General features: G+C 31.8%; 5 protein-coding genes across 11 annotated transcripts in view; 2 read left to right on the forward strand and 3 right to left on the reverse strand.

Moving 5' to 3' along the window:
- Positions 1 to 529: 529 nt before the first annotated feature.
- LOC122634738 (2-oxoisovalerate dehydrogenase subunit beta, mitochondrial) lies at positions 530 to 12,630 on the reverse strand. 2 transcript variants are annotated; one of them, XM_043823979.1, is made up of 8 exons: positions 12,504 to 12,630; positions 11,990 to 12,067; positions 11,450 to 11,652; positions 11,172 to 11,327; positions 8,038 to 8,209; positions 7,554 to 7,699; positions 5,328 to 5,414; positions 530 to 4,712 (listed from the first exon to the last, which is right to left on the reverse strand). In XM_043823979.1, the coding sequence occupies exons 1-8, from the start codon at positions 12,625 to 12,627 to the stop codon at positions 4,572 to 4,574; spliced, it is 1,107 nt and encodes a 368-aa protein (XP_043679914.1). In that variant the 5' UTR covers positions 12,628 to 12,630; the 3' UTR covers positions 530 to 4,571. The 2 variants fall into 2 exon arrangements, with proteins under 2 accessions (XP_043679914.1, XP_043679915.1); XM_043823980.1 differs by lacking the exons at positions 530 to 4,712; positions 5,328 to 5,414 and adding an exon at positions 6,472 to 7,339.
- LOC122634739 (target of rapamycin complex subunit lst8) lies at positions 11,191 to 15,032 on the reverse strand. Of its 3 annotated transcripts, none has more exons than XM_043823983.1 (9): positions 14,889 to 15,032; positions 14,690 to 14,815; positions 14,437 to 14,589; positions 14,293 to 14,354; positions 14,069 to 14,219; positions 13,778 to 13,980; positions 13,564 to 13,706; positions 13,355 to 13,494; positions 11,191 to 11,327 (listed from the first exon to the last, which is right to left on the reverse strand). In XM_043823983.1, exons 2-8 carry the CDS (start codon positions 14,813 to 14,815, stop codon positions 13,370 to 13,372), a joined length of 963 nt encoding a protein of 320 aa, XP_043679918.1. In that variant the 5' UTR covers positions 14,889 to 15,032; the 3' UTR covers positions 11,191 to 11,327; positions 13,355 to 13,369. The 3 variants fall into 3 exon arrangements, with proteins under 3 accessions (XP_043679918.1, XP_043679917.1, XP_043679916.1); XM_043823982.1 differs by lacking the exon at positions 11,191 to 11,327 and adding an exon at positions 11,934 to 12,067; XM_043823981.1 differs by lacking the exon at positions 11,191 to 11,327 and adding an exon at positions 13,037 to 13,086.
- A 424-nt stretch (positions 15,033 to 15,456) lies between these two features.
- Positions 15,457 to 20,200, forward strand: LOC122634731 (nuclear valosin-containing protein-like). 2 transcript variants are annotated; one of them, XM_043823958.1, is made up of 11 exons: positions 15,457 to 15,763; positions 16,211 to 16,429; positions 16,526 to 16,783; positions 16,875 to 17,186; positions 17,450 to 17,669; positions 17,776 to 18,058; positions 18,142 to 18,610; positions 18,708 to 18,875; positions 18,971 to 19,297; positions 19,369 to 19,590; positions 19,751 to 20,200. In XM_043823958.1, exons 1-11 carry the CDS (start codon positions 15,608 to 15,610, stop codon positions 19,874 to 19,876), a joined length of 2,760 nt encoding a protein of 919 aa, XP_043679893.1. In that variant the 5' UTR covers positions 15,457 to 15,607; the 3' UTR covers positions 19,877 to 20,200. The 2 variants fall into 2 exon arrangements, with proteins under 2 accessions (XP_043679893.1, XP_043679894.1); XM_043823959.1 differs by having other exon boundaries at positions 16,577 to 16,783.
- LOC122634737 (aurora kinase C-like) lies at positions 19,318 to 22,957 on the reverse strand. 2 transcript variants are annotated; one of them, XM_043823978.1, is made up of 5 exons: positions 22,586 to 22,957; positions 21,804 to 22,442; positions 21,574 to 21,708; positions 21,072 to 21,462; positions 19,318 to 20,937 (listed from the first exon to the last, which is right to left on the reverse strand). In XM_043823978.1, exons 2-5 carry the CDS (start codon positions 22,385 to 22,387, stop codon positions 20,839 to 20,841), a joined length of 1,209 nt encoding a protein of 402 aa, XP_043679913.1. In that variant the 5' UTR covers positions 22,388 to 22,442; positions 22,586 to 22,957; the 3' UTR covers positions 19,318 to 20,838. The 2 variants fall into 2 exon arrangements, with proteins under 2 accessions (XP_043679913.1, XP_043679912.1); XM_043823977.1 differs by having other exon boundaries at positions 22,590 to 22,956.
- Positions 22,958 to 23,434: 477 nt separating this feature from the next.
- The window catches only part of LOC122634633 (ETS-like protein pointed), an 82,602-nt gene continuing 79,233 nt past the window's right edge, over positions 23,435 to 26,803 (forward strand). Inside the window, exon 1 of one of the 2 annotated variants that reach the window (XM_043823758.1) lies at positions 23,435 to 23,666. The gene's annotated coding sequence lies outside the window, so the exon portion shown is untranslated. Of the gene's footprint in view, positions 23,667 to 26,393; positions 26,436 to 26,803 lie in introns of those variants that run through there. The other variant, XM_043823759.1, reaches the window with a different exon arrangement.

The raw sequence follows: 26,803 nt of genomic DNA on the forward strand, positions 1-26,803 counted from the left end.
TTAGTTTATATATTTATCTCTCCAAGCGAACGTGATTGTTTTTGCTCAAGGTCGATTGAAGGTTAACACGTTTCTGCTGTCGAATCTCGTTGACGCACAAGTTTTATAACGTTATAGAAATTAAAATCTATATGCACACACACCACACACACACACACACACACACACAGACGTATGTATATGCTGTTGACTGTTTCTTTTTTCTTTTCCTTCAGCTAGCCATTTTATCCTGGTTTGTGGTTTTACAAAATGTGGTTTTTATTTCCTCGTCTTGACGATATCCAACGTGGAGAATAAAATGATAAATATGTAGACAATAAAATAATAAAAAGATCCTATATAAAAGACAATAAAATATGTATACGTAAAGAAAAAAGAATGTATATATTGAATATGTATATATTGAAAAATGTATATATAGAAGAATATGTATATATTGAAAAAAAAGGGATAAAAAAGGAAAGAAAAGCAATAATTACAAAATTATTGTAATAATTTTTGTCAGGAAAAAAGAAGAGAGAAAAATATATTCGATTCTATCATACACATTTGTATATTTAAACAAATGAAGAAAGAAGAGCAAAAGATAGAGAATATCTACGTAAAACGAAGCATAATCGACGAATATGTACAGGTGTGTTGCATTATCGATTGCCGATTGATTTATCGTAAGGCTTGTTGACGTGCACGATTATTATTATCATTATTATATACTATTTCTCTCTGTATTAAAAGCAAGAAGAACGGCATACAAAAGTTATATCTATTTTGTGAAAGTGACGAGGATAAAATCGTAGAAAGGGTAATAGAGCAAGATGGATAGATAAATTCGTATTTATGACACAATTTCATGAGAAAGAAAAAAAAAAAGAGAGAAAAAGAAAGAGAGAAAGAGAGAGAGATACAAAATTATCAAGATTATTACCCTGATGATAATTTTTGTTTTGTAAATAAACAATTGTATATAATCGATTTAACTATCTATCCCTTGATAATCTATTTGTAAGTGAACCTTATAATTTCATTTATTTGACATACGTATCATTGTTTAATATTCTTTCTCTATCTCTCCTTTTCTCTTTTTCTTTGATTATTTATTTTTTACTATTAGAATGTACATTGAGAAATTGTTGTATTATTTTCGATTTTTAAATAGTTTTCGCAACTCTTAAGATACTGTGACTTTCTCGAAGTAAAACTCGAGCTAATCAAGATACCACAAAATGTTTTTCTTTTAGGACCCTAGACGAGTCCAGCTCTTTTCTCTCTTTGCACACATGTACACGTGTGCTACGTTCATGTATATGTACATACATACATATATATATATATTTTTTTTCTCTACATGTATTCTTGAACTTCTTGCTAGAATACTATCTCTTCGTCTAAGAAGGAAATCCCCGTGTCTTGTTCTAACGATAGTAACCAGTCAACGACGTTTACCGGAAAATACCTACGCTCTTAATTGCCAATTGCTAATCGCGATAATCATGGATAACGATTTAAGAAGGAGACAAAGAAGTCGTTTGTTCCAAAGTTACATAAATTCCTCTGGAGAGTCCGCTGTTCGTGATCGGCTCTCTCTCTCTCTCTTTCTCTCTTTTTCTCTTTCTCTTTCTAATCCTTGCTTCGTAATATCCAAGAGCTATTACGTTGTCGACCAACTCGAGAAAAGAAGAATGAAAATAAAAAAACAAAAGAAAAAAAAGAAAGGAAAAGAAAAGACAAAAAGAAGGGAGAGAGAGAGAAAAAACGCTATGAGGACATCGGTGAAAATAATACGGACAGATATTTAAGAAAGAAAAAAGAAAAAGAAATAAATAACGACGATAAGAAAAATACTTTTATTCGTATTAATAAAATAATATGATCGTTTCTCTTTTTTCCTTTTTCTTTTGTTCTTCTTCTTTTCTTTTTTTTTTTTTTTCTTTTCTTTCTTTTTCTTTTCGGCAAAGATACGTTGTAACGGAGATAGGACGCAGCTTGAAGATAATGTTAAAATAAAAAGTAAAAATTTACGCAACGAATATAAAAGAAAAAAGTCTATAGTTTCACAATCCGTTTCTCAGTTGGTTTTACGCAGCTCGTAAATATTCATTGATGATCCGTTTTTTATTGATCGTTTGTGTAGATGAGAGTTAAATAATAGTAGAAAAAACAAATTTTTGAGAAAGTTCCTTTAACGCACATGTTCGTACGTAACATCTGTCGATATGAATGAAAAATAAAAGAATCGAAAAAAATTAACTCCGGATGACTGTAGGCGTATACGTATTATAAATCAATTAATATACGTCGTCGTGTTCATGCACTCGAGCAATTGATTCTTTTTAAAGTAGGTAACATTTGCGTGACATTGACACGTGGAAATTAAACTCAAAGTTCGATCGAGAATGTATTAAAGATCGAACGATTCGAATTGAAATCTTCAAAAATATTTCATGAATTAATACGCGTTTTTCCTTTTTTCTTTGTTCTCTATGTTTTTTTGTTTATTTTTTTTTTTTAATTTCTTTATCCCTTTCTGTTTTCTTTATCTAAAAGATATCAGGTTTGTACATACAATTTTTTCTCTTTCTTTACCTTTCTCTCTCTCTTTCTCTTTCTCTTTGTTTGGAAGAGATCCATCAAAGAGATTCGTTGAAATCGGTTGCGCGATCGTTCCGGATCGGTGAATCCCTTTCGAATCGTATACACGCAAAGTCAAATCTTTCGAATGAAACGAGGAAACACGGTAGGGGAACGAAGCTTCTCAAGGGTGATCCGTTCAGGTGACTGAGCAATTTCGTGCTAACCAAAACTGGACGAATATAAACGTCTATGTTTGTATCTGTAGCATATGTTAACTGATCTATAAAAGAAATAAAAGAGAAAGAAAGAGAGAAAGAAAGAGAGAGAGAGAGAGAGAGAGAGAGAAAGAGAGAGAGAGGACAGTTGCTCTATTCCTGCAAAAATCAACGAAATAAAAAGGCAACAGGTCGACCTTCGATATAGTCCATGTCTCACAGCAACGATCACCTCTCTCTCTTTCTTTCTCTCTCTCTTTCTGTAGCCATTCTCCGTCTCTCTTCAATGTACCTACTGCATCACACCGTAGGCGCTGCGTTGCTAACTTTCACGTATCATAATACGCGGTGAAAGAATGTGGTTTCCCTTTCAAATTACAAAATACGTTACGAACAAGCCGCGTTACGGACTTCCTTCACAATTTCGAATATTCTCGATCCTATTATCCTCTTTCTTCCGTAACGATTAATAAACAAAGTGCAAATCCGTCTGAGAAAATTCGCGGAAGATATTGGATTTCGTTCTCCAACATGGCGGACTAAACTGTTTCGATTTAATCAGGTTTGAACGTGGTGCGATATTAAGAATGATATTTAGGAAAAATCGAAAAAAGGATAACAATAGTTTTGGGGGTAGATAACGATCGATCCATCGATCCATCGATCGATCCATCGATCGATCGGTTTTCGAATGCGGCGGCGACGGCGACGGTGGCTGAGGAAACGAAGCCTTGATTAAAATATTGTGTTACGACGGTCGCTGAGATCAGGACGCTTCGTTTTACCGCGGACGAAAGACGGACTTGACCCGATTTATCCCATATACCATATGGATATACACCTTTTAATTATGAATATCGGTTCGTCGGGGTGCTCCCCCCCCTTCTCCCTTTTCCTTCTCTTCCCCCTCTTTACCTTCGTTCTTGATCTCTCGTTAACATCACCGTCGCCACCGACGCCGGGCGTATCGTCTTTCTTCGTCTCATTAAATTAGACGCGAAAGGATTTATGTGGGTTTGGTCGGGACAAAACTGGGCCAGGGATATATAACCCTTTAACAACTAGGAGCTAACCTACCAATAACGGTTATACTTGCCGAACTGAGTACCGAGTAAAAACGTCACTTTCTTCGTCTATTTTTCTAAACGTACAATCCACGTCTATCCAAATAGCTGCCAGCTAACTATTCGTATCCTCGGGCTATACTATATCGATCTATCGGAATTCTTTTCGAGCGTTACATTCAAATCTTTAAATTTAATTCGCTCGTTATGAAATAAATATTCTCGATTGTCGGCTGTATTAATATCGACGACGAAGACGTTGTTACGATTGAAGAAAAAAAAGAAAGAAAAAGAAAAAATGGATCCGTCGAAGGATCCGTTTGAAATCTAAGCGATTGTTATCCACGTCGAAGGAGAAAGAGATCGCGTTCTTTGATACGATCAGAAAGGGTGCAAACTAAGATAGGAAAAGAGATAAAGATAAAGATAGAAATAGAGAGAGAGAGAGAGAGAGAGAGAGAGAGAGAGAGAGAGAGAGAGAGAGAACTAGTATGATACGATCAAATTGTCGCGGGACCGGTCTTCGAGCACGTGACAACTCGATGCTGTGGCAGTGTAAGTAGGTACATATGCCGCAAATACGAAAAATCGATGTCATGGAATTCATTTCGAGTTTGAAAGACATATGTATCTCTTCGATGGGTGGTGCCCAGAGTCTAAAGTCCCTTTCTCCCTCATTTATTCCAGCCTTCCATCCACATTTATAGAAGGAACGGATCCTTCAGTAGTCAAGGCTCCTTTTAACTGCGGCGAAGCAACGCCATTTGTCCGGTACATATAATCTCTCGAAAACGTGTGGAAATGGTGTATCCCAACCGGTGACCCTCATCACCGGTGCCTCCAAATTTAAGAAGCATTCCTCCTGCGTTATAATATTGTAAATATTAATTTTCTTATTAAACAAATTATTAAGATAATTATTGTAATAGTAATAAGGCAAGAGTTAAGATTAACAAACATTTATTTTAACAAAGAACCTAATTATGTAATTATGCAAACGTTGGAAAAATGGAATAATTCTTTCTTCGTAATTATCTTTATATATATATATATATATATATATATATATATATATATCGATATAGCAACGCGGTATAATTTCGAAGTCATAGGAAGAAATTCAACTGGTAATTAATTTTATTACTGCTAATTGCACTCAATTGCGATGATCAAAGACATTAACAATCGTAGCGTAGCGTACGTTGCCCCGAAGAATAAAAAAAAAAAGAGAGAGAGAGAGAGAATTCTATTCCACTCTGCAAAGACATTTAGAATATCTATATATTTATTATTCCACAATCTTGAATCTCTCTCTCTCTCTCTCTCTTTCTCTCAACATCTGATCGTAGATAACATTTCTTATATTCAATCGTTAATACAATAAAGAAAGTGAATTACCTATGGTGTAACACGATTTTTCTTTAATCCGTCTATCGTATTAATCATAATCATATGAAAATAAAAATAATTGTTTTACCTGGATACGAGCCGCAATTTCTGCTCCAAAACCATTGGTCCTTGGTGCTTCATGCGCAACGACGACACGTCCGGTTTTCTTTACGGACTTGGATGGAAACATCAAAAAAAAAAAAAAAAAAAAAAAAAAAAAAAAAAAAAAAAAAAGAAAAAAACAGAAAAGATATATAATATTTATCGACAATAAAAGAAATATAAAGAAGAGAAAGTTCTTAGATGATAATTCAATTGGCAACGAATAATAACATCTATACACGTACGTGATTAGATATACCTACATACGTTAGATACATACGTCGGGCATACGATCAAATTATCATCATGATTTACGATTTCTGTTCAATGCATTATAATAATTTATTTATATGGAAGGACGAATGTTAAATGGCGCATTAACACCATACTCGATATTACATACTATCGACTATCAAACCGAACTATGAACACCGTACAAGCAAGTACCGTTTCGATTTACGAAGGTACAAACACGTTGTTGTACTAAAGTAATTAAGACGCACTCTGTTATGGTATATACATATGTATGCGAGTTAGCGTTGTATAGATATAACATGAGAGTACTTGTAAATCATTAACAAAGCCGATTGGAAAGCGCGTTAAGACGCGTGCATACGACGCGATGCGACTCTTGCCATAAAATCACATCGATAATTTCCCCAAGGCTGATCCCGAGCACGGATTACGCGAAACTTCATCCGATTTGGTGTAATTAAGACTGATGAAGAGAGAGAAAGAGAGAGAGAGAGAGAGAGAGAGAGAGAGAGAGAGAGAGAGAGATAAAGTCGTCTACAATTGGATTACCAGAATACTACGAGGCAATTTGTATTTTTGAAGCCTGTCAGCGCTTTTTACGTCATCAACGACGCACGTACTTATACGCATACAACAGATACACATAAACGCACACACGAGCACGCGAGAAATAGCTTTTTTTTTTTATCTTTCTTTATCCTTAATAACAGCTTTGTAGATTGCACTTCCTTGATAATCTCTCTGTATTTATTCAAACAACGCGATAATAACGACAAATTCTTTTTCCTTTCCATTCCGTCGATTATAAGATATTTTTATTGTGAATGAGTTCTTCTTAATAAAAATAAAAAAGAGAAAATAAAAATAAATAAAAAAAAAAAAAAGGAAAAAAGAAAAAAAAAAAGAACGTAATCAATATTAATATCCAGTATATTATACCATTATCGCATATATTATGAGCGTTAAGTGTAAGGTGCGACGAATGAATCACATAATTATACGTATTCATAGATAAGGATATTAAAAGAAAAAAAGACAAAAACAAAAAAAGAAAAGAGAAAGAAATCATATAGACAAGTAGATTTATACATATATGTATGTATAAGAAAAATTATATATCGTAAACGCGAAAGTTTATTAGCGAGATATTCGAGCGTTTCGGTCGAGATAGTTCAGCCATATTCATCCAACAACGAATGACGGTCGACGTTCTAACGTGCGCGCGCGCGCACGTTCGCTCACGGAGACATTACGCAAGGTGGAGAACACGTGGAACGGAAAAGATAGAGTCCTTATAAACGCTCGGCGTTCGATCGCGGATCTCGAGCTATCCGAGCAGGCTGATTTCGTTCTGAAGACGCAAGAAACACGTGCTCTTTCTCACCTTCTCTTTCTCTCTCTCTCTCTCTCTTTCTTTTTCTTTCTTTTTCTCTCTTTTTCTCTTTCTCTCTCACTCTGTTGTTGAAGAGAGACCTAATCTCCGATTAGCAACCTTCTCGATGAGCCTTCGAAACAGTTTCTTAGTTGCGCAAACTAACAGCCCGAGAGTTGAGCTATCGAGAGAAAGAAACGAGAGATTTAACCACGAATATCTCTATGAATTTACCAACGAAACGAACTTTCCAATTACGATCTGCATCGCTGGACGTCCAGAAGATAATGCTTGAACCCTGGCCTACGTGAGTATCTTTATTTCGTTGGCTATTAATTATGTATTATTATAGTTTGAAGTTCGAAGATTGCCTGTTGTGAATATATATATATATATATATATATATATATATATATATATATATATATATATATATATATATATAGATGAAATAAGAAAATAACTTTCGAATCATATTGTCTAATATATATAGTAGGTATAATATTGTTTATCGTGGATTCGTTTATACGTAACGTTGCATCGTCTGTATGTAAACTAAGAAGAATTAGATTAGAATTGGATTACCTTGCAAACTAGTTCTGCATCCCAAGGTATAATGGAAAGAAGGTCTATCACCTCGCAAGATGCACCGAGCTTGTCCTCGACGATATCGGCTGTTTCTAATAAGATATGCACCTGTGTACCCCATCCTATGAGAGTCACATCTTTTCCTACATTAAAAAAGAAATTTATTATTATATCTATAATAGTATATATATGTATGTATATACGTGCATATATATATATATATATATATATATATTTGTGTATAAAATCTATACGAACGTATACTCGTAATACGTATGTAGTACTACGATTATTAAAAGAATTTTTTCAGTATTACTATTTTCTAAAATAAATTAAATTTTTTTTTTTTTTTTTTTTAGTCTAATCTCATTATTTTTCCTGATTGTAAAACTACAAATCCAGAAACTTTTAGCCCACCCTGTACATGTACATATATATATATAAATAAACGTAGCGTATAAATAGAATTTCTAGAACCTACCTTCTTTTACTATTTCTCCTTTACCAATTTCAATTTTATAATGTCCGACCGGTACCTCGTCAACAGCCGTACGATAAAGAACCTTTGGTTCGAAAACTATACAAGGATCTGGTTCTTCGATGGAACTCAATAAAAGTCCTTTCGCTTGTACCGGTCCTCGAGGTACTACGATCTATAAAAAAAAAAAAAAAAAAAAAAAAAAGAAAGAAAAAAAAACAATGTGAGATTAGGGATCTATTCGAAAGAAATCAAGATTACTATGAAGAAAAGTAAAGAGAAAGGAAGAAAAGATAATGTAATAGAAAATTCATCGAGCTTCCATCTGTCCTTTTTCTTTATATCTTTTTTTTATTTCTTTCTTTATTTCTTTCTTTCTTCCTTTCTTTCTTCCTTTTCTATTCGAAACAAACGATATGTTTTCTTATTTCCCCGGAAATACATTTCTGATGTAATACAATTACCCGTCCGTATTCGCGAGTATACTATAGATGCAAATACACGTTTATTGCGTGCTCTCTAAATGTGTACAACACGTGTATATACGTGTACCTACATATCTCTATACGTGTATATAGATCTCTATGAATCTAACAATAAGCTAGTATAAATGATTGAACATAGATGTATATATAACTGATATATAGATGTAAGATATGTGTATTGATGTAATACTATGTAAGTATATAGATGTATATAAGAATAATATATAAATGGAAGATATGTATATAGTGTAATACTGTATGTGTATATAAAGTAAAAGTATATGTATAATTTTATGTACGTGCATACACACACACACGTACGCGCACATATAGTATATATAATATCGTATATGTACATATATATATATATATATATATATATAATGATATATAATACGTAGAAAACTTTCTTCATGCATAGGTAAAGTACGCGTCGTCTTACAATATTCATAGAATTTCTTGCTCAAAGTTAAAGGCCTTTACTCTTAAAAGAAAATATCTTTGAAAGAGGAAAGATGAGAGTCGTTGAAAGCGTTCTACGAACATATCATCAAAGAACATCTAAGATTACCTACTTTCTTCCAGTTAATTATTAAACACTATGATTAGTGTCATCCATCCAATGTGAAATTTTATAAAACTATCTTGAAGGAAGCTCTTACATTTTCTTATTATTTTATTACTAATATAATTGACATAACGAATGATTAACCTCGTCAAAAATTTAAGTCGAAATAATTTTTCGTTACATTTTCTTTACGCACCTCGTCGTTTGATTTATCCATTCCGCCATCTACATTTTTATACGACGATTTTCTACATTACCATGTAAACGTATATTCTTACTGTACCGACATCTAACCGGGACTTTAACAAATTGCAACGTAACGCTCAGTCGGTAAATAGATTTCTAAAGATAACGAAAAATTTTATTTATCTTAAGCAGATATTTTAACCCGTTAACTGTTTTAGAATAGTAAAACTATTTTTTTTTTTTTTTTATATATTCAAACTATTTGTAATTATTTATAACATTGTTTATAATATCGAACGCAATATAATCGAAATATACGGCACAAATCGATAACTATTTTTATATGAAATGTTTTTCTTTTTTTTTGAGGGGCTTTTTTTTAATTGATAATAAAGAATCATTATTATTAAAATTATTAACAATGCGATGATAAAATAGAGAAAATGATCTTTTTTGCTTTCAAATCTCTAAGATTCTTGACATCAGAAATATTCTAATTTAAGCAAAAAGTATTTACGTTGATCTTATAATTTTTTTTTTTAGATGGGTCATTGACCTAGTGATTTACATAAATTCTTGGAATTTACTCGAGCTGCTCAGCTGAGCAACCTAAATATTTTTTTTACTACTATTACTACATAGTACTACGTAAGATATATTATACGAATAATGAGTGACGATTTTTGAAAGACGATATCTACGTACAAGAAAGTCCTAGAAAGATGAAACCAAAAAAAATTAAATTAATTTTGCGAAATTTTTTTATATTCCCTTGTTTTCAACGTAGAATAAAATTTTCATCGTATTCGTATTTTCATAAATTAAATGTATAAATTGTTTAAACAAAAATTTATTTCATAATAATTTATTAAAAAAGAAAGAAAATGTTTAACTTCGAAATAATCTTCTTAATGGCATTGCCTTGATTTACCATGTCGTTTCCGTGTCATATCCGCGTCGTATAAATTTAGCTCACGAACGTAATTATTAAACCCGACGAAATATGTTGCAACAATTAGTAAAGGCCAGAATATTAAAAATAGAAAAAGAAAAAAGAAAACGTGACAATAAACACTAACTGCCTAATAAATTTTTTTTTTTTTTTTTTTTCTTTATTTCGTCCTAAAATATTCCTAAAATGTCTTGAATTTACGAACGTCAATTAGTTTTTATTAAAATTTTAATTTGAAATAACAAAAGCTAATTTCGTTTTTCATGTTTATGAGTACAGTACAAAAAATTGTCGTCACTTTAATTACGATGAGTATTAAATAGGGGAAAAAAAAAAAAAAAAAATAAATAAAAAATAAAAAGCGACCGATGATAGATTTTAATAAACGAAGACGTTTCGAATAATATTTTACACTTCAAACGATAGATAATGATACACAATGATCTAATAAAATAATACGAATGCTCTTAATATATCATTTCGTAAAAAACCTTACCAATCCATTATATTAGACAAAGTTAATATACTATGTACATCTACATGTACGTAATAATATGAAATATATAATCTTTCAATCAGAGATATCATAAATTAGAAATTGAACTTATTCGAAAATTCGAATCGAAAAGCCAAGTCATCAACTAAGACATCAAGTGATAAGAAAAGAATGATAACTGATTAAAATTACGAAATCAGTCAATGAACATAACATGATTAACTTTAATAGATTATAAAGAGGTATATTATTGTATATAAAGAATGAAAAAAAAAAAAAAAAAAAAAGATATATAACACGATGTTATAGTAGAAATTTCGATTACCTACGTTTTATACAGCATGCTGCTCTGTCGGTAATAATGAGATTACAGATATCTATATATACGCGATATAATAAACGACTTTTTTTTTTTTGTTTTTATTGAAAACAATATAACTAAATACATACCTTTAATCCAGGAGTGTGAGCGAAATAAGCTTCTGGACTTTGAGAATGATAAAGTCCTCCGTGTCCTACCGCACCGTAAGGTGTACGAATCGTTAATTTTCCACAATCGAATACTCCTCCGCTTCTGTATCTGCATTTTGCTGCTTCATTTACTATCTAACAGTAACAAAATAAAAAATATATTTGAAATAAAAATCCATGAAGTCTCCATTAAGAAAAAGTTAATGAATGAATTAATTAAAATAAGGAGATATAATTCTTCCAATATATTTAATCACCTGATCGAATGCAGGATATATATAATCAGCAAATTGAATTTCTGCAATAGCGGTTGCACCGACATTCGCTAAACCTATGCCAAAACCAACGATACCATGTTCGGATATAGGTGTATTGAATACTCGATCGGAACCATAACGTTTTTGAAGGTTTACGGTGCAACGAAACACGCCACCGAATGCAACATCCTCGCCAAATATAACTACATTAAAAAGCAAAAAAGAAAAAGAGAAAAGTGTAAAATTATATAAGTACGTATAAAAATGTATCAACATTAACGTTAATGTATTTTCTTATCAACGCGTATAAACATTATTTTTCTTATAAATTATGCATTCTCATTCTTCTTTATCATAATTATTTTTTTATTGAATAGATATATCTCTTATTAAAATGTATTATTATTATTATTATTCTCGATGATATTTCGTTATTATCAGTGTCTGCAATGTTTTTGTAAAGTAATGTCAAGTAAAGATCAGCTTTCAAATAATATGATCGATTTATTAAGTATATGTAAAAAAGAATGACATATTCACCTGCGGATGCGTCTTTTTTTAACGTAATGTCCAAAGCTTGATTTATCGCTTGATACATATTCAATTTTTCCGTCTCACCTATGAATCATGCATAATTAATTCGATAGAATACGACAGTGTACTTTTATAAATCGTACGAGGTGCTTAATTTGTATCCAGATTCGCACCTATTTCACATAATAACATTTAATCGACACGATCATAAATAAAAAGAAAAAGAATTTAACAGAAAAAAACATATTAAAAAGAAAAATTAAAACAAACATTGAGAATATTTCATAATATATTAAATGTTAACGTTAACGTGAAAGTGGCACGAAAAAAAGAGAAAAAAGAAAAGAAAAGAAAGAACGTATACATCGAATACATTATTTTAATTTTTGTTATTATTAATCGACATAATCCATACGTTTGTTGTAAACAATATTTAATAAAAAAAAAATCTCTAATTGAAAAACGGAATAGAATATTTTTAATGAAACTTTCATCTGGAATTATGCAATAATTTACTCACGCTCTGATACGAGCGACCTCGTGTTCGGATAAAACTTGAAATGCAGATTTCTAACATGTTCTTTTCTTGCACTATGCAGCTCTAACAACTTTCTTGACGTTTGAAAGATGAACCTACGTATCATCCTAATCGAGTAGTATTACTGATATACTAGTAAATATATAGAGATAGAAAAAGGGGGAAATGAAGTCAATAAGTAGTAATAGAACGATAACGATATTCCTTATCTTATACGGCACTGTTTAAACATATTGTCTATTCTAACTTTCAAAAGAATTTCGTAACAAAGAATATTTGAATAGAAAAAAAACACTATGACGACAACGGGAACATACGATTCGAGTTGATACTCGTTAGAGGATACTCGATTGACTGATACGCTAAGCGTTCGTTTCAAGTAAATATACTTCGTTTATGGTCGTAACATTTCGTTTATCGTTCTTCTAAACGACGAGTCATATATTTGTTTGATATAAGGAACGAAAGCTCCATAATCAGCAGAATATCAAAACCTTTTTGAATTTTAGATTTTCTCTTCCTTTTAATATTCATTCACGCACTTGGTTTAACTTTAATCAAAAATCTGAAATAATATAGTTTCTCTATATATGTTTCTTTTTTTTTTTTTTATGCGTATCACATTCACAATTCACTTATTATATTGCATATATATATATATATATATATATATATATATATATATATATGTAATATATATGTATAATATCTATGTATAATATATAGAGTTATATTGTGAATATAATATTATTTCTCTAAATAATACTGTGTATTGTTCTGTAGAAACATTAGTTTATCGTTTTAATAAATTAGAAAAGATTTATTCTATACACCTTTCGTTTCAGCTATTAAGCCGTCGATACAGCTTCTTCGTAAAATACCAATGCGGTTACTGCTTTCTGGTGACCTTTATACTCGCGTTCTATCGCTCCCGTTGAAACATTCCACAATCTTGCAATGCCATCAGAAGAAGCTAAACGAAATGAAAATATGAAAGTCTTACAATTCTAAGAACTTTTAGCATTATCTATAATACTCGTACCAGTAAATATATATTGTGAATCTGCACTGAAAGCTGCATCCCAAACCCAACGTTTTGCTTCATGTTGCAATACCTGCACCTCTGAGAAATCTGTAGTTCTCCATACTCTAGCAGTTTGATCAGCAGACGTAGTTACAAGCAAGCTAAATATACAAAATCGTTCTTTTTAGTTTTATTATTAACAAACATAAAATCAGATTAAATTTTTACTTACGTTGAATCAGGACTAAATTTACAACGTAATGCATAACGTTTATGAGCCAAAAGTTTATGACGAGGAATAGGTCTAGTTGGTTCCTCTCCTACACCCCCCGTAAGCGTCCAGATGTAACAATGACCTTTATTATTTACAGCAGCCATATATGTACCATCTTGATTTATTGTAACGTCTTGAATAGAAGCTTCAGTTTCTGGTATCTATAAGAAAAATTTGTTTTAAGAGTATATACTTGGTAGTATTCTAAATAAAGAAAATTATTAAATTATAATTATTCATTATAATTACCAATTGTTCATTATGATCCGAACGAAGATCCCATAAATGTATAACACCGCTTTGATCGCCGACTATTAATTCCGCTTGATTAGGATGTAAGCATACGCAATTTACAGGGGCAGAGACTTGAAATATTCTTTGACATTTACCATTATAATATCTGAAATACAATCAAATATTAATTCACACGCATAATTATTTCTGAATGAATTTTCTAAAATTATTTAATATACCTAAGATCCCATATACGTGCGGAACAATCCTCTCCACCCGTATACATCCATTTGCCTTCTTCCTATAAAGATTAACAACTATTACTCTTAGAATACAATAACATTCATTTGATATACTTTAATTATTCTAATGTTTTATTATACCTGAAAACCAAATCCACTGATATTTTTAGAACCCCCTTCGTAAGTGATAATTGGATTTGGATCGTTTGCTCCCAAATCGTACATACGAATATGTTGATATCCTGCTGCGCCTATGAAATACTTATCTGGTGTAATATCTAGAGCATTCACTTGCTAAAATTTATTGAGGAAAAATATTGGCGTTGACAATATGAAGGTAAAATAAAATTATCGAATAAAGACAAATTATTCGTTATAAATAAAATAAAGATACAAATTCTGTCTCCGTAAAAGTACGTTCGCAATTCCCTGTATGTGGTTGCCATATTTTTATTGTATGATCATAACCTCCTGTTGCAAAAATTACTTGTTGATCACTAGTTTCATTATCCACAGTCATCTGAATGTAAAGAAAATAGAAGTTATTCGTCGATCAAATAATTTGAAAATGTTTACATTAACATTGTATGTACCTGGATGATTTCAAACTTAAAACGAGATCATTAAGAATCAGCTGTACTATACATAAGTGTATACTTGTTTTGTTACTGCCAACAAAAGCAGAAAAAAAGTCTTATTTTTAATCTATTAAAATTCAAAGTCAATTAATCAAATTACATAGACTTTACTAATAAATTCGCTTAAAAAATATATATATTTTTCAATTTCAACAAAGTTTACTATAACAATGGTTCTCTATCTTTCAAATCGAAGAAATTCGTGAATCTCACTTTGAGAACCCTCACACTAAAAATTCGATTTTTCTGATTGGTCCATTTAAAGAAGTCATAGAAATAAAAAAATCTTTGATTCCTTCATTTTTACTTGTTATTCAATGAATAAAATGAAATAAATGTATAAACGTAATCAAAGATTATTACGAGGATAGAAATTATTTGTAATACAATTTAATAAACCAATTTCTAAATATATACGTCGTGGTAAATATAAAGTAACCAATGAGAAAGAATACATTGATTTGTCCAATCAGTTATAGGTTATACAATTTTACTATAAAAGCCGCGCAAGATGCAATTTTTAGTGATTATCAGTTTGGTGGTATAGTCAGTAACGTATCTATGCGTCTCCATGAAGCGTGTAAAATAACAGGGAATATAAAAGAGAACTTATGTCTAAGGCAAATTCATCGAAATAGTTGTGCCTGCTAGTTCTACGGGAAGCTTCAACAAAAATGCAAAAAGTTGGAAAATTAAATTCATCGATTGATATTATTCCTTTGCAAGGATCTAGTGGTGATTATAAATCAAAAAGCATGGACAATAAACACAAAATTGAAAATTCTCATCGTTTTTTCAAAGATCAATTATTAATATCTCGTGTTCAAACGGTAATGTTTATATTTAAATAATATATGAAAGAAATTCATATTCTTAGAAACAATTATACGTTTGGAATTCTTAAAAAAAAATAAGAATTATTAGACCACTTTAATTTTCGTTGTATCTAATATTCTTTTACGTGATTTCCTTCGATTATTACAACTATTCATCCTGATAGATTACTCGAGTAACCTACACAATATTTTGCATTAAATTAGATAGTATTACACATATACTATAGAAAACATATGTAACATATTGCACTTGCTATATCTATCCGAATAACTAAAAAAATAATACTTTCAATGTGCTTATATATTATATATTTTTATCCAATAAATAAATATATGTGTATATATATATATATTATCTAATACAAACATATTACATAAAAAATATATAAGTAAAAGAGAGTATTATTTTTAAAGTATCTTATACGTTATATTATATTTTAGTATATGCATGAAAATGAAAACAGAGTATATATCGATGTAAATGAAATGGCCGATACTCTTCAAAGAAAATATCGTGATTATCGTGGAAAAAAACGTAGCGCATTTAGAGCACTTGTACGTAAAGCATACGACGAACTAACAGAGATGTTCGCCAAAAAATCTTCTCGTGATTGGTATGCTTACGAGGATGACGATGATGACGATGAAGTTGACGTTGAGGTACTAATATATGTTATTTTTATTGCTACAGCTTTTTTCTTTCTTTCTTTCTTTTTTTTTTTTAATCAATTTTTCAAAAAAATCAATGGATTTTAGTCAGATCCACAACCTGCAATATTAGGAGATGTATTATTAAAAATGTTCAAGAAATCAAAGGGCAAGCAGAATGGAAATTCCAGTGACAAAGAGCTTATAGATATTAGCAGTGACGACGATGTTGAGAAATGTGATCCAAAGTCCGACGCAAAGGCGGAAGATACAGTCACAAATAAAAACTTACAAGAAAATACAAATTCCGTACCAGCTGTACAAAAATCTAATGATTCTAAGGAGGATAGACAATCGGCCCAAACGGTAAAATATGAATAAATAAATACACTTTGTTTTTTAATACAACACGAAAGAAATATCGATGAAATGAAAAATAATAATCTTAATATTCCAGTCAAAGAATGAGGTTTCTATTCCTAAAACACAAACAGAAATAACGACTAGAAAAAGACAAAGAGAGAAAGAAAATGATAGCGGACAATTACCATTAACGAAGAGGGTAAAGACGATACCAATTACCGAACCGAAAGTAACATTTGCAGATGTCGGTGGAAACGATAAGGTTTTGAAAACAGTATGCAAATTATTGGCACATATAAAACATCCAGAGATATTTAAACAACTTGGCATATCTCCGCTAAGAGGATTTTTACTTCATGGTCCACCTGGTTGCGGAAAGACTTTGTTGGCTCATGCTATCGCTGGAGTAAGATATGTTTTTTATGCACATTCTGATTTTATATAGGATAATCCTTCTAAGATGATATATATTCGGTGTTCTATGGCAATCAGGAAAGATAAGAAAAATATTTTTTATCGATTATCGGATTTCTTTGAGAATTATGAAATACTTTCTTATCTTTATCATTTTCGGAGAAAATTTAACTTATATTCGTTATGAGAAATAATCTAATATCATTATCTTATTATCCTCCATGTTGTTTATATTTTATATATTCCTGAAATTAGGAATTAGCAGTGCCTCTATTGAAAGTAGCAGCACCCGAACTGGTGGCTGGAGTATCGGGCGAAAGTGAAGCGCGTATTAGAGAATTATTTGATCAAGGAATTGCTATCGCACCATGTGTACTTTTCTTGGATGAAATCGACGCTGTTGCGCCGCACAGAGCAACGGCTCAAAGAGAAATGGAACGAAGAATCGTAGCACAGTTGTTATCATGTTTAGATGGTTTGTACTTTTGATATCGTCTATTGGATTAATAAGATTTATGAGTACGAAAATAGAATATTCAAAGATATTATTAAGATCACGTTTTTGTTTTCCTCTTTTGTAGAACTAAGCGCAAGAGATAATGGAGACAGAGTCTTAGTTATAGGAGCGACAAATCGGCCAGATTCGTTAGATCCTGCCTTAAGAAGAGCAGGACGTTTCGATCGCGAAGTTTGTCTTGGTATACCAGACAAAGATGCGAGAGCAAAGATATTGGCAGTACACACAGAAAAAGTAGCACTAGCTCCTAACATTAGTCTATCGACAATAGCTTCGCTTACGCCTGGCTTTGTGGGAGCAGATCTTGTTGCTTTAATCAGAGAAGCTGCCTTGGCTGCGGTAGATAGGTAAACGTAACCGCGGACTTTCGATTTTCACGAGAAGAATGACTGTGATATTCGATTCGATTAATTTATCTTTCTGTACGTAGAATCTTCGAAGACTTGAATGAAACGGTACCAGCGATTAGTATTTCTAAATCTCCAGAAATAAGTGAAATCGATCCTCAAACTGACAAAGAAGTTCCAGCATTTGAAAATTCTGGAAATATAGTCGATGATGTTACGACTGCTGAACCTCCGACGAGTATCGAAGATACCGTATCCTCTATGAGCAAGACACAATCAGAAAACTCGAATGTAGGATTAGAAATGGATGTAACGCAAGAACCGTCAAAGTCTCCAGAGCTATCGAGTTTACTTACTTGGTTACGGAACGAGCCTCCTCTTTCGAAGGAAAAATTAGGAACTCTTTGCATCGAAGATAGCGATTTTGAAGTGGCACTCCGAGTAGTTCAACCTTCTGCAAAGAGAGAAGGATTTGTTACAGTACCTGATGTCACGTGGGATGATGTCGGTTCATTACAAGATATCAGACAAGAATTACAAATGGCTATACTCGTAAATATATATCGTCTTACTTTCGGGTAAAACCTTCTCTCAAGTTGGTACGATAATACATTAATCATTTTTTTCTTTTTTTTTTTTTTTTTTTAAGGCTCCCGTACGACACGCCGAACAATTCGCGGCATTGGGTTTGAGCGCTGCTACGGGTGTATTATTATGTGGTCCTCCGGGTTGTGGTAAAACGTTATTGGCCAAGGCTATTGCAAACGAAGCTGGTATTAATTTCATTTCTGTAAAGGGACCTGAACTTCTCAATATGGTAATCTATCTATCTATCTTTGATCCTTCGCGATCGAGTATGTTGTACGTCGATCGTACGGATAACAGATGAAGTAACGTCTCATTCGTTCGCAGTATGTTGGCGAAAGCGAGAAAGCCGTACGTCAGTGTTTTATGAGAGCAAGAAATTCTGCCCCGTGTGTTATATTTTTCGACGAATTAGATGCATTGTGTCCTAAGAGAACGGAAGGCGATAACTCAGCCACGTCGCGAGTTGTAAATCAGATGCTTACAGAAATGGATGGAGTTGAAAGTAGACAAGGAGTATTCTTAATGGCTGCTAGTAATCGTCCAGATATTATCGATCCTGCCGTATTAAGACCTGGAAGATTGGATAAAATTTTATACGTAGGATTACCAACTGCTGCGGATCGCGTTGACATTTTAAGAGCACTGACGAAGGTAAACACTGTGACGATATATAAATTTTATAAAATATTACAATTTATTATAATCGATGAACGTTTTAACAGAACGGTACAAAACCAAAATTAGCCGCAGATATAAATTTGGGAGAAGTAGGATATAACGAAAAATGCGATGGTTTCACTGGTGCCGATTTGGCTTCTTTGATCAGAGAAGCAGGAATAGAAGCGTTGAAAGAATTAATGACACAGTATCACGGACAACCAGAGATCTGTATGCGACATATCGCTAATGCGTTCGATAAAGTTCGACCATCGGTTCATGAAAAAGTAAGTAATCGATCTGACAATTATCTAATAATAAACAAATAATCAATTAAATGCGTTTTGAAAAGTATTAGTTAGAAATTCCATATAATTTTTGTCGTTTTCTTTATTTTTTCTCTTTATTAAATGTCATTCCTAAAAACCGTATTCTAAAAATGTTCAGGAGATCAAACACTATGAAAAATTAAGAAAGCTATATTCAGTTAGAAAAGATTCTGAAGTCACGCCTATGGATACACCGTTAGAAACGCCAATAGTGGATGTAATTATGGAACCAATGGAAACATGAGGCGAACTAATTAAGAATCTTTTAATATGGCACTTCTCTTCCATTATTGAAGTTTTATCAGAATTTCTAAGAACATTAGAAATAACAAATAATTGTGTAAGATAATATTTTTACGTTATAGGAATTATATATGTTAGGATTTTTAAGTTTCGATGTTTACAAATTATATATCCTTTTTTTATTCCGATGTTAATATTAAATGATAAAGACGTTTAAGACATAAGATAGAATATAACGATAATGTTCGGATATCTATCTCGGAGAACATTATCTGTATCACCGTTTTTGTAAACATAAATAAATTTTATGTTATCTATAAACAAATGGTATATTTTACATGTATTAAAATACACCATATTTAATTTGGATAACTGATATTTTAAATATGATAACTGATCCATTACTTTAATTGCGTAACATTTGCCAAAACAAAGTTTTATTAGTTTAGAATTTCTACTAGCATAAATTAATGAGACGATTTATAATATTTACAAACGAACACGATTTATTTTTATTAATTGAACGTCTCCTGTAACCGAATATAAGTTGTTTTTATTTCTAGAGAAAATAATTATAAATTCTGTTTTTCCTTCTACCTTTCTCATGTAATCAAACAGATTTTATAATTCCGATTAGTTGACGACATATCTAGCGAATAAATTGATGCTGCATCGAAATCTTTATTTTGTAACATCTTATCCATATAATTCCGATAATAATAATACCAAGTTCGATTAGTAATTTTTGTGAAATTAAATCATTGAAAGATATTGCATTATATATAGTTCAAAAATTATCGAATAAAATGGAATAATGTGATCTATTTGTTTTTGTTAAATTATAAAATTCTATCATAAAATCACCTACAGGAATCCATTTGTTATGTCACGAAAAACCAACCGTCATTTACTAAATTATTAAATATAGCGACAGTCTAGAAGATAAAAATAATATAATATTTATCACTGCACATGAGGTTCCGTTGTGCGATTTTTCATAATCCAAGGATGTGTTAAAACATCTTCCAATGGCAGTCTTTTATCTGGATTTACGATTAGTAACTATAAAAAAAAAAAAAAGAAAAAGAAAAAAGGAAAAAAAAAAGAAATACATAAGAAATGAATAAATAAAAAGAATAACATCGTGATGAAATAATCAACGATTCGTTATAATTAAAACATTAAATATTCTTTACCTTCGAAATTAAGTCCCTTGCGCCTTCGCTAACAAAATCAGGGAATTTATACTGAGCTTTCTTAATTCTAACATACGTTTCTTCGTAAGTTGGTGCAAGAAACGGTGGAGAACCGACTAAACATTCGTAACATAGTACTCCAACGCTCCATAAGTCTACAGTGTGATTATACGTCTTTCCCATTACCATTTCCGGTGGTAAATAATCAAGAGTACCGCATAAAGTTTCTCGTCTCGACGAAGGTGCATGAACGGACCAACCAAAATCAGCCATTTTTAATTCACCTTTTAGACCAAGCAATAAATTTTCCGGTTTTATATCGCGATGTATTACTTTTTTACTATGACAATATTTTAATGCATCTGCTAATTGCGACATATACGTAGCCGTTCTGTAAACATACATGTTTGTTATATTTTTCCCATATCCTCAAAACAAATACAGATTACTTCGTTTAAAAATAAACAAATTAAAAAAACAAAAAAAACCAAAAAAAACATACCTAACTTCGTCAAAACGTTTGTCAGGCTGTGCATTCAACTCTTTATACAATTCACCCTTTGGAGCATATTCCAATATCAAATATACTCTTTTTTCATCGTGGAAGTAACCATACATACGTAAGATATTAGGATGTCTATACAAAAAAAAAAAGAAATAAAAATCAGTTTTTTACTTTCGTTTGCGGGATATTTGCAATAATTCTGACACAGCTGTTTTTTCTCGTCATACCTTAAATGAGTTTGTATTTCAATTTCCCTTTGCACTTGATATAACATAACTTGATCTTCAACTCCTTGCTTTTGTATTTGCGCTTTAAAAAGTACCTTCATGGCTATAATAAATTTCGACTTTTTTTCTCTAGCGAGATAGACGTTTCCGAATTTTCCTTTGCCTAGAGGACGTCCGATATCAAAATCCGTTAATACCCATTTCTTTTTGCTCTTTTTATTATTCATATCATTCTCTTCTGTATTTTCTATAGTCACAACATCCTTTTTGTCATTATTGGAAGCATTATTACAGTTATCTTGAGTCTTTAATTCCGTTGACTTAGATGAAGAAGGCAATGCTGCTTTAGGCAATTGTTTCGAAAAATTATTTTGATTATTCTTCGTTGTACAGTTAGTTGAATCGGTTTTACCATTTTGTACGACCCTAGTCTCGTTTTTTTTACTTCCTTGATTATTAACGTTCGCTAATAAAGAGTTTTTGTTTACAATCCTCAATTGTTTGAAATTATTAACTTGTAATTTGGCATCAAATTGAGAAGCAGTCGTATTAGCTTGAACAATATTTTCTTTTCCTTTCAGCATTCTTAGAAACTAGTACTTAATAAAACAATAAATTATCAAAATAAAACGGAATATCCTGAAACAATAATTCAGATTAAAATGATATCACATATATCTAATAAATATGTGTGTACTTGTTTTCTCGTTAATTAAACAAACGTAAATATACGAATTAGTAGGACAATCAATTTGTTAATAAAGAGATCATTTATGGCATACCTACGGATTAAAATGAAACTCGTACAGAAGGTAAACACTTTTAAAACAACGTGATAATATCAAAACAAATATTTTATGATAAACACCAGTCCAACTAATTAAACAACGTTTCCAATGTCTCTACTATTAATTAACTTAAACACTTATTCAGCTGTTTGCATCACGATATTCACAAATTCTTGGTCACGATCCAACCTTCCATAGCTTAGAAATGCTTCTGTGGACGTTTTAAATCTTTCAAATAGTTTCAAAGTAACGTACTTTCAGTTTTCTCTTCTGATTGGTCGAGAGATTACAAGCATTGAATATAAACAAGTATCTCTATAGATAAGAAAACGAGTGTATGATATCAGCAAAGCTTGCTCGAAACTCTGAACCTTGAAAGAAAGAAAAAAAAAGAAGAGAAAAAATAATTATCACTTATCAAAAAGAGAAATAAATTTACTTCTCCCCAAAAAAATATTGCAATCTTTCTCAAGTATCGTCTCTGGAAAGTATCTCCGAAGGGTCGTAACTTTTTATTAAAAAAAAAAAAAAAAAAAAAATGAAAAGGTAAAACAAATAATAGGATAAAGGAATCAACGAAAGAAAAAAAAGAAAAAAGAAAAATTGAAACAGAGTATCCATTCTATTCGTATTTCGTGCCAATTGTTTGGAGGTTACTGTACGATAAATTGGACCAATCAGATTGGAGGTATGAACGGAAAGAACTGGTAAAGAAGGTAGATTACAATTCGACGAATCACGAGACGGGATGAAGTAATCTTCCGAATGACGACGCGTAGTGTGGATCGTTAGGAATAAAAAGGGGGGAAGCGGGAGGGGGACAGGGGAGGCCAGTACCCGCTCTACGTTTCATTCATGATCGTCGGGTACGAAGCAAGCCATAATATATCTCTAAGTTGTATTGTAAACGGGGTAGACCGCGTTAGTGCTGCCGATGTGCGTGCGCCTCGCAGTCGTACACGTGATTATTACTCTTTTGTGCTACGTGTTTTTGTTTCGTGTTTTACGTGCATTACAACACTTTGGTTTAACCTTTATACATACCTGCCTCGCGCTACTCGCCACTATTAAACGGGTATGTAGACAAGAAGAGAAAGAAGAAGAAGAAGAAGAAGAAGAAGAAGAAGAAAAAAGAAAAAGAAAAGAAACGAAAAAAAAAGAATAATAATCAATCGTTTTAACCTTTTAATATGACGGTTCTCGGATTTTGAAATTTCAAAAGAATCTCGAAGGGAATATCTTTTACTTCGAGAATTCGAGTTCTACCTTTTCCTTTTTTCTTTTTTCGTTCATTTTTTTTTCTCTCTCTCTCTCTCTCTGTGCGGTACTTCTATAGTGTGTAATGTAAATAACGACACGACGATTAAAAGATCGCCGGAGAGAGAAAAATACGTATAATCGTTTCTACGCGTTCGTTTGCATCGTTCGTTTCTTACGAAACGGCAAAGAACCCTATGATAAAACTCGCCTAACGCCTACGTATCAACGTCGAAGCACTCTCTCTCTCTCTCTCTCTCTCTCTCTCTCTCTCTTTCTTTCTCTCGTTCGCTCACTCCTCTCTCTCTCTCTCTCTTTCTTTCTCTCGTTCGCTCACTCCTCTCTCTCTCTCTCTCTTTCTCTCTCTCACTCCCGCTCGTTCTCCGTCTCTGTCTGTCTTTCTCTCTCGCTCTTTCGTTCTCTTTATATGTATTTGTTTTGACAGAGGAGTTCTTCTTCGTTGGCTAGCACATCCTACGAGAGATGGAAGTGAAATATACGTAGCTGGCCAAGTTTTCGAACATGACTCTTTAAGAGATCTATGCGCGCCATTCGTCGAACGAATCGACGATGTATTCTTTCGATCGAAACGATTCGTTTATCGATAACACACAGAATCGATGATCGGTTAAATTCGTATCCTAGATTTCTCTGTGTGTATGTGTTTGTGTCACGTACGTCATGTTTTTGTCACGTACGATATATTCGTTGATGAGAATGAGAAAATCTGGTGTGTATAATCGAAGGAAAAAAAAGAAAAAGAAGAAATCAGTTTCTTTTTTTTTTTTCTTTTATAGATCGACTAACGTAGTAGTAGTAATAGTGATAGTAGTAAAAGATATAATACACAAATGATATATATATATATATGTATAATATGTGTATGTAAATATGTATGTGTATATGTATGTATTTAAATTCGTAAGAGAACGTTAAGAATATTTTTTTATTGTGGGGTGGTATCGACATGTAAGGATCAATGTGATAAGATAACGCAGAGTTAAGAACGATTCGAATAACGAATGCACTTATGTATGTACGTACGTACGTATGTATCTGTATATATGCATGTATGTACGCGAACGTTCCGTGTTTCTTATGACGAATCGCGTGTGTATGTATGTGTGTATATACGTACGTATATATTTATTTATTTATTTGTATATGTGTGTATGTGTGTGTGTTCGTTCGCGTCCATCTCTGTTATGTCGGTAATAGCAATAAATGCATAATAAAATAATAAATTAATAGATGATACCGACGTGTCTCCCACCGGTTATCACATATCGTTTCTAACGCTAAACTAACATCATTGACTCGGCACCATTAGCTGCGACACTAACAACACCGTTCTCTCATTCGTGTCCCTCTTTATATACATACGTATGTACATACACATGCATACATGTATACATACATATATGCCTTTACGATCCATTCCACGATGCATATGCTATACATATGCCATACATATGCGACCAATCGAAAATCACGTTTCTTATCCGATCGCTCTCTTTTCGCTTCTCCTTCTTGTCTTTATTCGATCGCGCTATTAAAATTATCCTCTCGTTTTCTCCACGAAATAGTTTTCTTTCGCTTGCTTGCTTATTTTCCTTCTTCTTTCTTCCCTTCGTCCCTATTTTAATGTAAAGCTACCTTAATGTAGCTTAATGTAACCTCTTAACGTAAGCTATGTAAACAGGATCAACAGTTCTTTATCCAAAAGGACGTAATCCAATATTATTATGATTATTATTTTTTATTATCGTTATTATATATTTATTATGGGTTATTTCTTGTTCTTTTCCTTTTTCTTCTCTTTTTCTTTTTCTTTTCAATTAATTTCGATCGATCGTTAAGGAATAATAGTCCATAAAGGAATACATGTTAACTCGCGTTTCCATGTTCGTTGTATTTTTTTTAACTTGACTCACATAGTAATTACGTAATCCGTGATTAAACCAAAATGGCTGTTACGTAGTATCAACGACGCCAATTAAAAATTCTTTTATATACCGTTTTGTGCCGAAACGAACAAAGTGCGGGATGATATATAATCGGAAAGATACCAGAGAGTAGTTAACAAAAGGCCGTTAATTTCTAACAAGGAAAACACTTATAAACTACGACGTCTAACGATCGTCTTATTGAACGTGATCGTCGGTTATACGTGCTCGTCATGATTATTTCAACGCGAATTAAATTCAAATTGTATCGTAGCGATTTATCGAATTCATCGAAATGATTTATTGATTTTTATCGAAAATAAATTGAAACATTTCGATTCGTGATATATATGCCAGCTAAAAACGTTTGTTATTATATAAATCGCACGATATCGATGATCGAACATATTAATTTTTTTCTTTTTCTTAAGTTATTTTTAACATACATATTCTCTCTAATATCTTTATATATCATTGTATTATTAAGTGATCATTACTAGAGAATTTATTGTTATTCGTATTACGAGAAAACAAACAGTGATTAGTGCATGTATGTAAAAAAAAAAAAATTTGTGCATTTACGTATGTAAAGTCATCGGTGATCGAGTACAGGTTATATTTCGAGACAGATTATATATAAGGTATATATTTCTTTAATCTTTCTTTATATCATCGCATTATTAAAAGTCGATTAATTAAACAATAAAAATAAATGGAGATAAAAATAGAGATTTGATCGCATGTTGATTATAACAATCGTCGAATCTGTTGTAATACGTTTAATACGTTTTCTTCGTGGCGAAACGTTTACATTTTTTAAGGTTAATGTTTCTTGATCTTTAACAAGTTTGAATAAAAATTTAAACAAAGAAAGAGAAAAACAGAAGAAGAAGAAGAAGAAAAGATTATAATAATCATTTATAAGATCCACTTCGTAAATTCGTAAACTTTTTGATTGTTTCATAATTTCGTATTTTTTTTGTTCTCTCTCTCTCTCTCTCTCTCTCTC

Source organism: Vespula pensylvanica, chromosome 15 (assembly GCF_014466175.1).
Source record: "Vespula pensylvanica isolate Volc-1 chromosome 15, ASM1446617v1, whole genome shotgun sequence".
Lineage (NCBI taxonomy): Eukaryota > Metazoa > Arthropoda > Insecta > Hymenoptera > Vespidae > Vespula > Vespula pensylvanica.

What these genes read in the sequence shown, in the direction of transcription:
- LOC122634738 (XM_043823979.1), bottom strand. Translation starts at nt 12,627, where the DNA reads ATGATACGTAGGTTCATCTTTCAAACGTCAAGAAAGTTGTTAGAGCTG. An exon ending in GAGGTCGCTCGTATCAGAGC is followed by an intron (nt 12,068 to 12,503) that starts GTGAGTAAATTA and finishes CATGATTCATAG; the next exon opens with GTGAGACGGAAAAATTGAAT. An exon ending in TATATCCTGCATTCGATCAG is followed by an intron (nt 11,328 to 11,449) that starts GTGATTAAATAT and finishes TGTTACTGTTAG; the next exon opens with ATAGTAAATGAAGCAGCAAA.
- LOC122634739 (XM_043823983.1), bottom strand. Translation starts at nt 14,815, where the DNA reads ATGACTGTGGATAATGAAACTAGTGATCAACAAGTAATTTTTGCAACA. An exon ending in CGGATCATAATGAACAATTG is followed by an intron (nt 13,981 to 14,068) that starts GTAATTATAATG and finishes TTTTTCTTATAG; the next exon opens with ATACCAGAAACTGAAGCTTC. An exon ending in TTCACAATATATATTTACTG is followed by an intron (nt 13,495 to 13,563) that starts GTACGAGTATTA and finishes CATTTCGTTTAG; the next exon opens with CTTCTTCTGATGGCATTGCA.
- LOC122634731 (XM_043823958.1), top strand. Translation starts at nt 15,608, where the DNA reads ATGCAAAAAGTTGGAAAATTAAATTCATCGATTGATATTATTCCTTTG. An exon ending in TGGCTCATGCTATCGCTGGA is followed by an intron (nt 17,187 to 17,449) that starts GTAAGATATGTT and finishes TCCTGAAATTAG; the next exon opens with GAATTAGCAGTGCCTCTATT. An exon ending in TTTTAAGAGCACTGACGAAG is followed by an intron (nt 19,298 to 19,368) that starts GTAAACACTGTG and finishes ACGTTTTAACAG; the next exon opens with AACGGTACAAAACCAAAATT.
- LOC122634737 (XM_043823978.1), bottom strand. Translation starts at nt 22,387, where the DNA reads ATGCTGAAAGGAAAAGAAAATATTGTTCAAGCTAATACGACTGCTTCT. An exon ending in GAAATACAAACTCATTTAAG is followed by an intron (nt 21,709 to 21,803) that starts GTATGACGAGAA and finishes TTTTTTGTATAG; the next exon opens with ACATCCTAATATCTTACGTA. An exon ending in CAAGGGACTTAATTTCGAAG is followed by an intron (nt 20,938 to 21,071) that starts GTAAAGAATATT and finishes TTTTTTTTATAG; the next exon opens with TTACTAATCGTAAATCCAGA.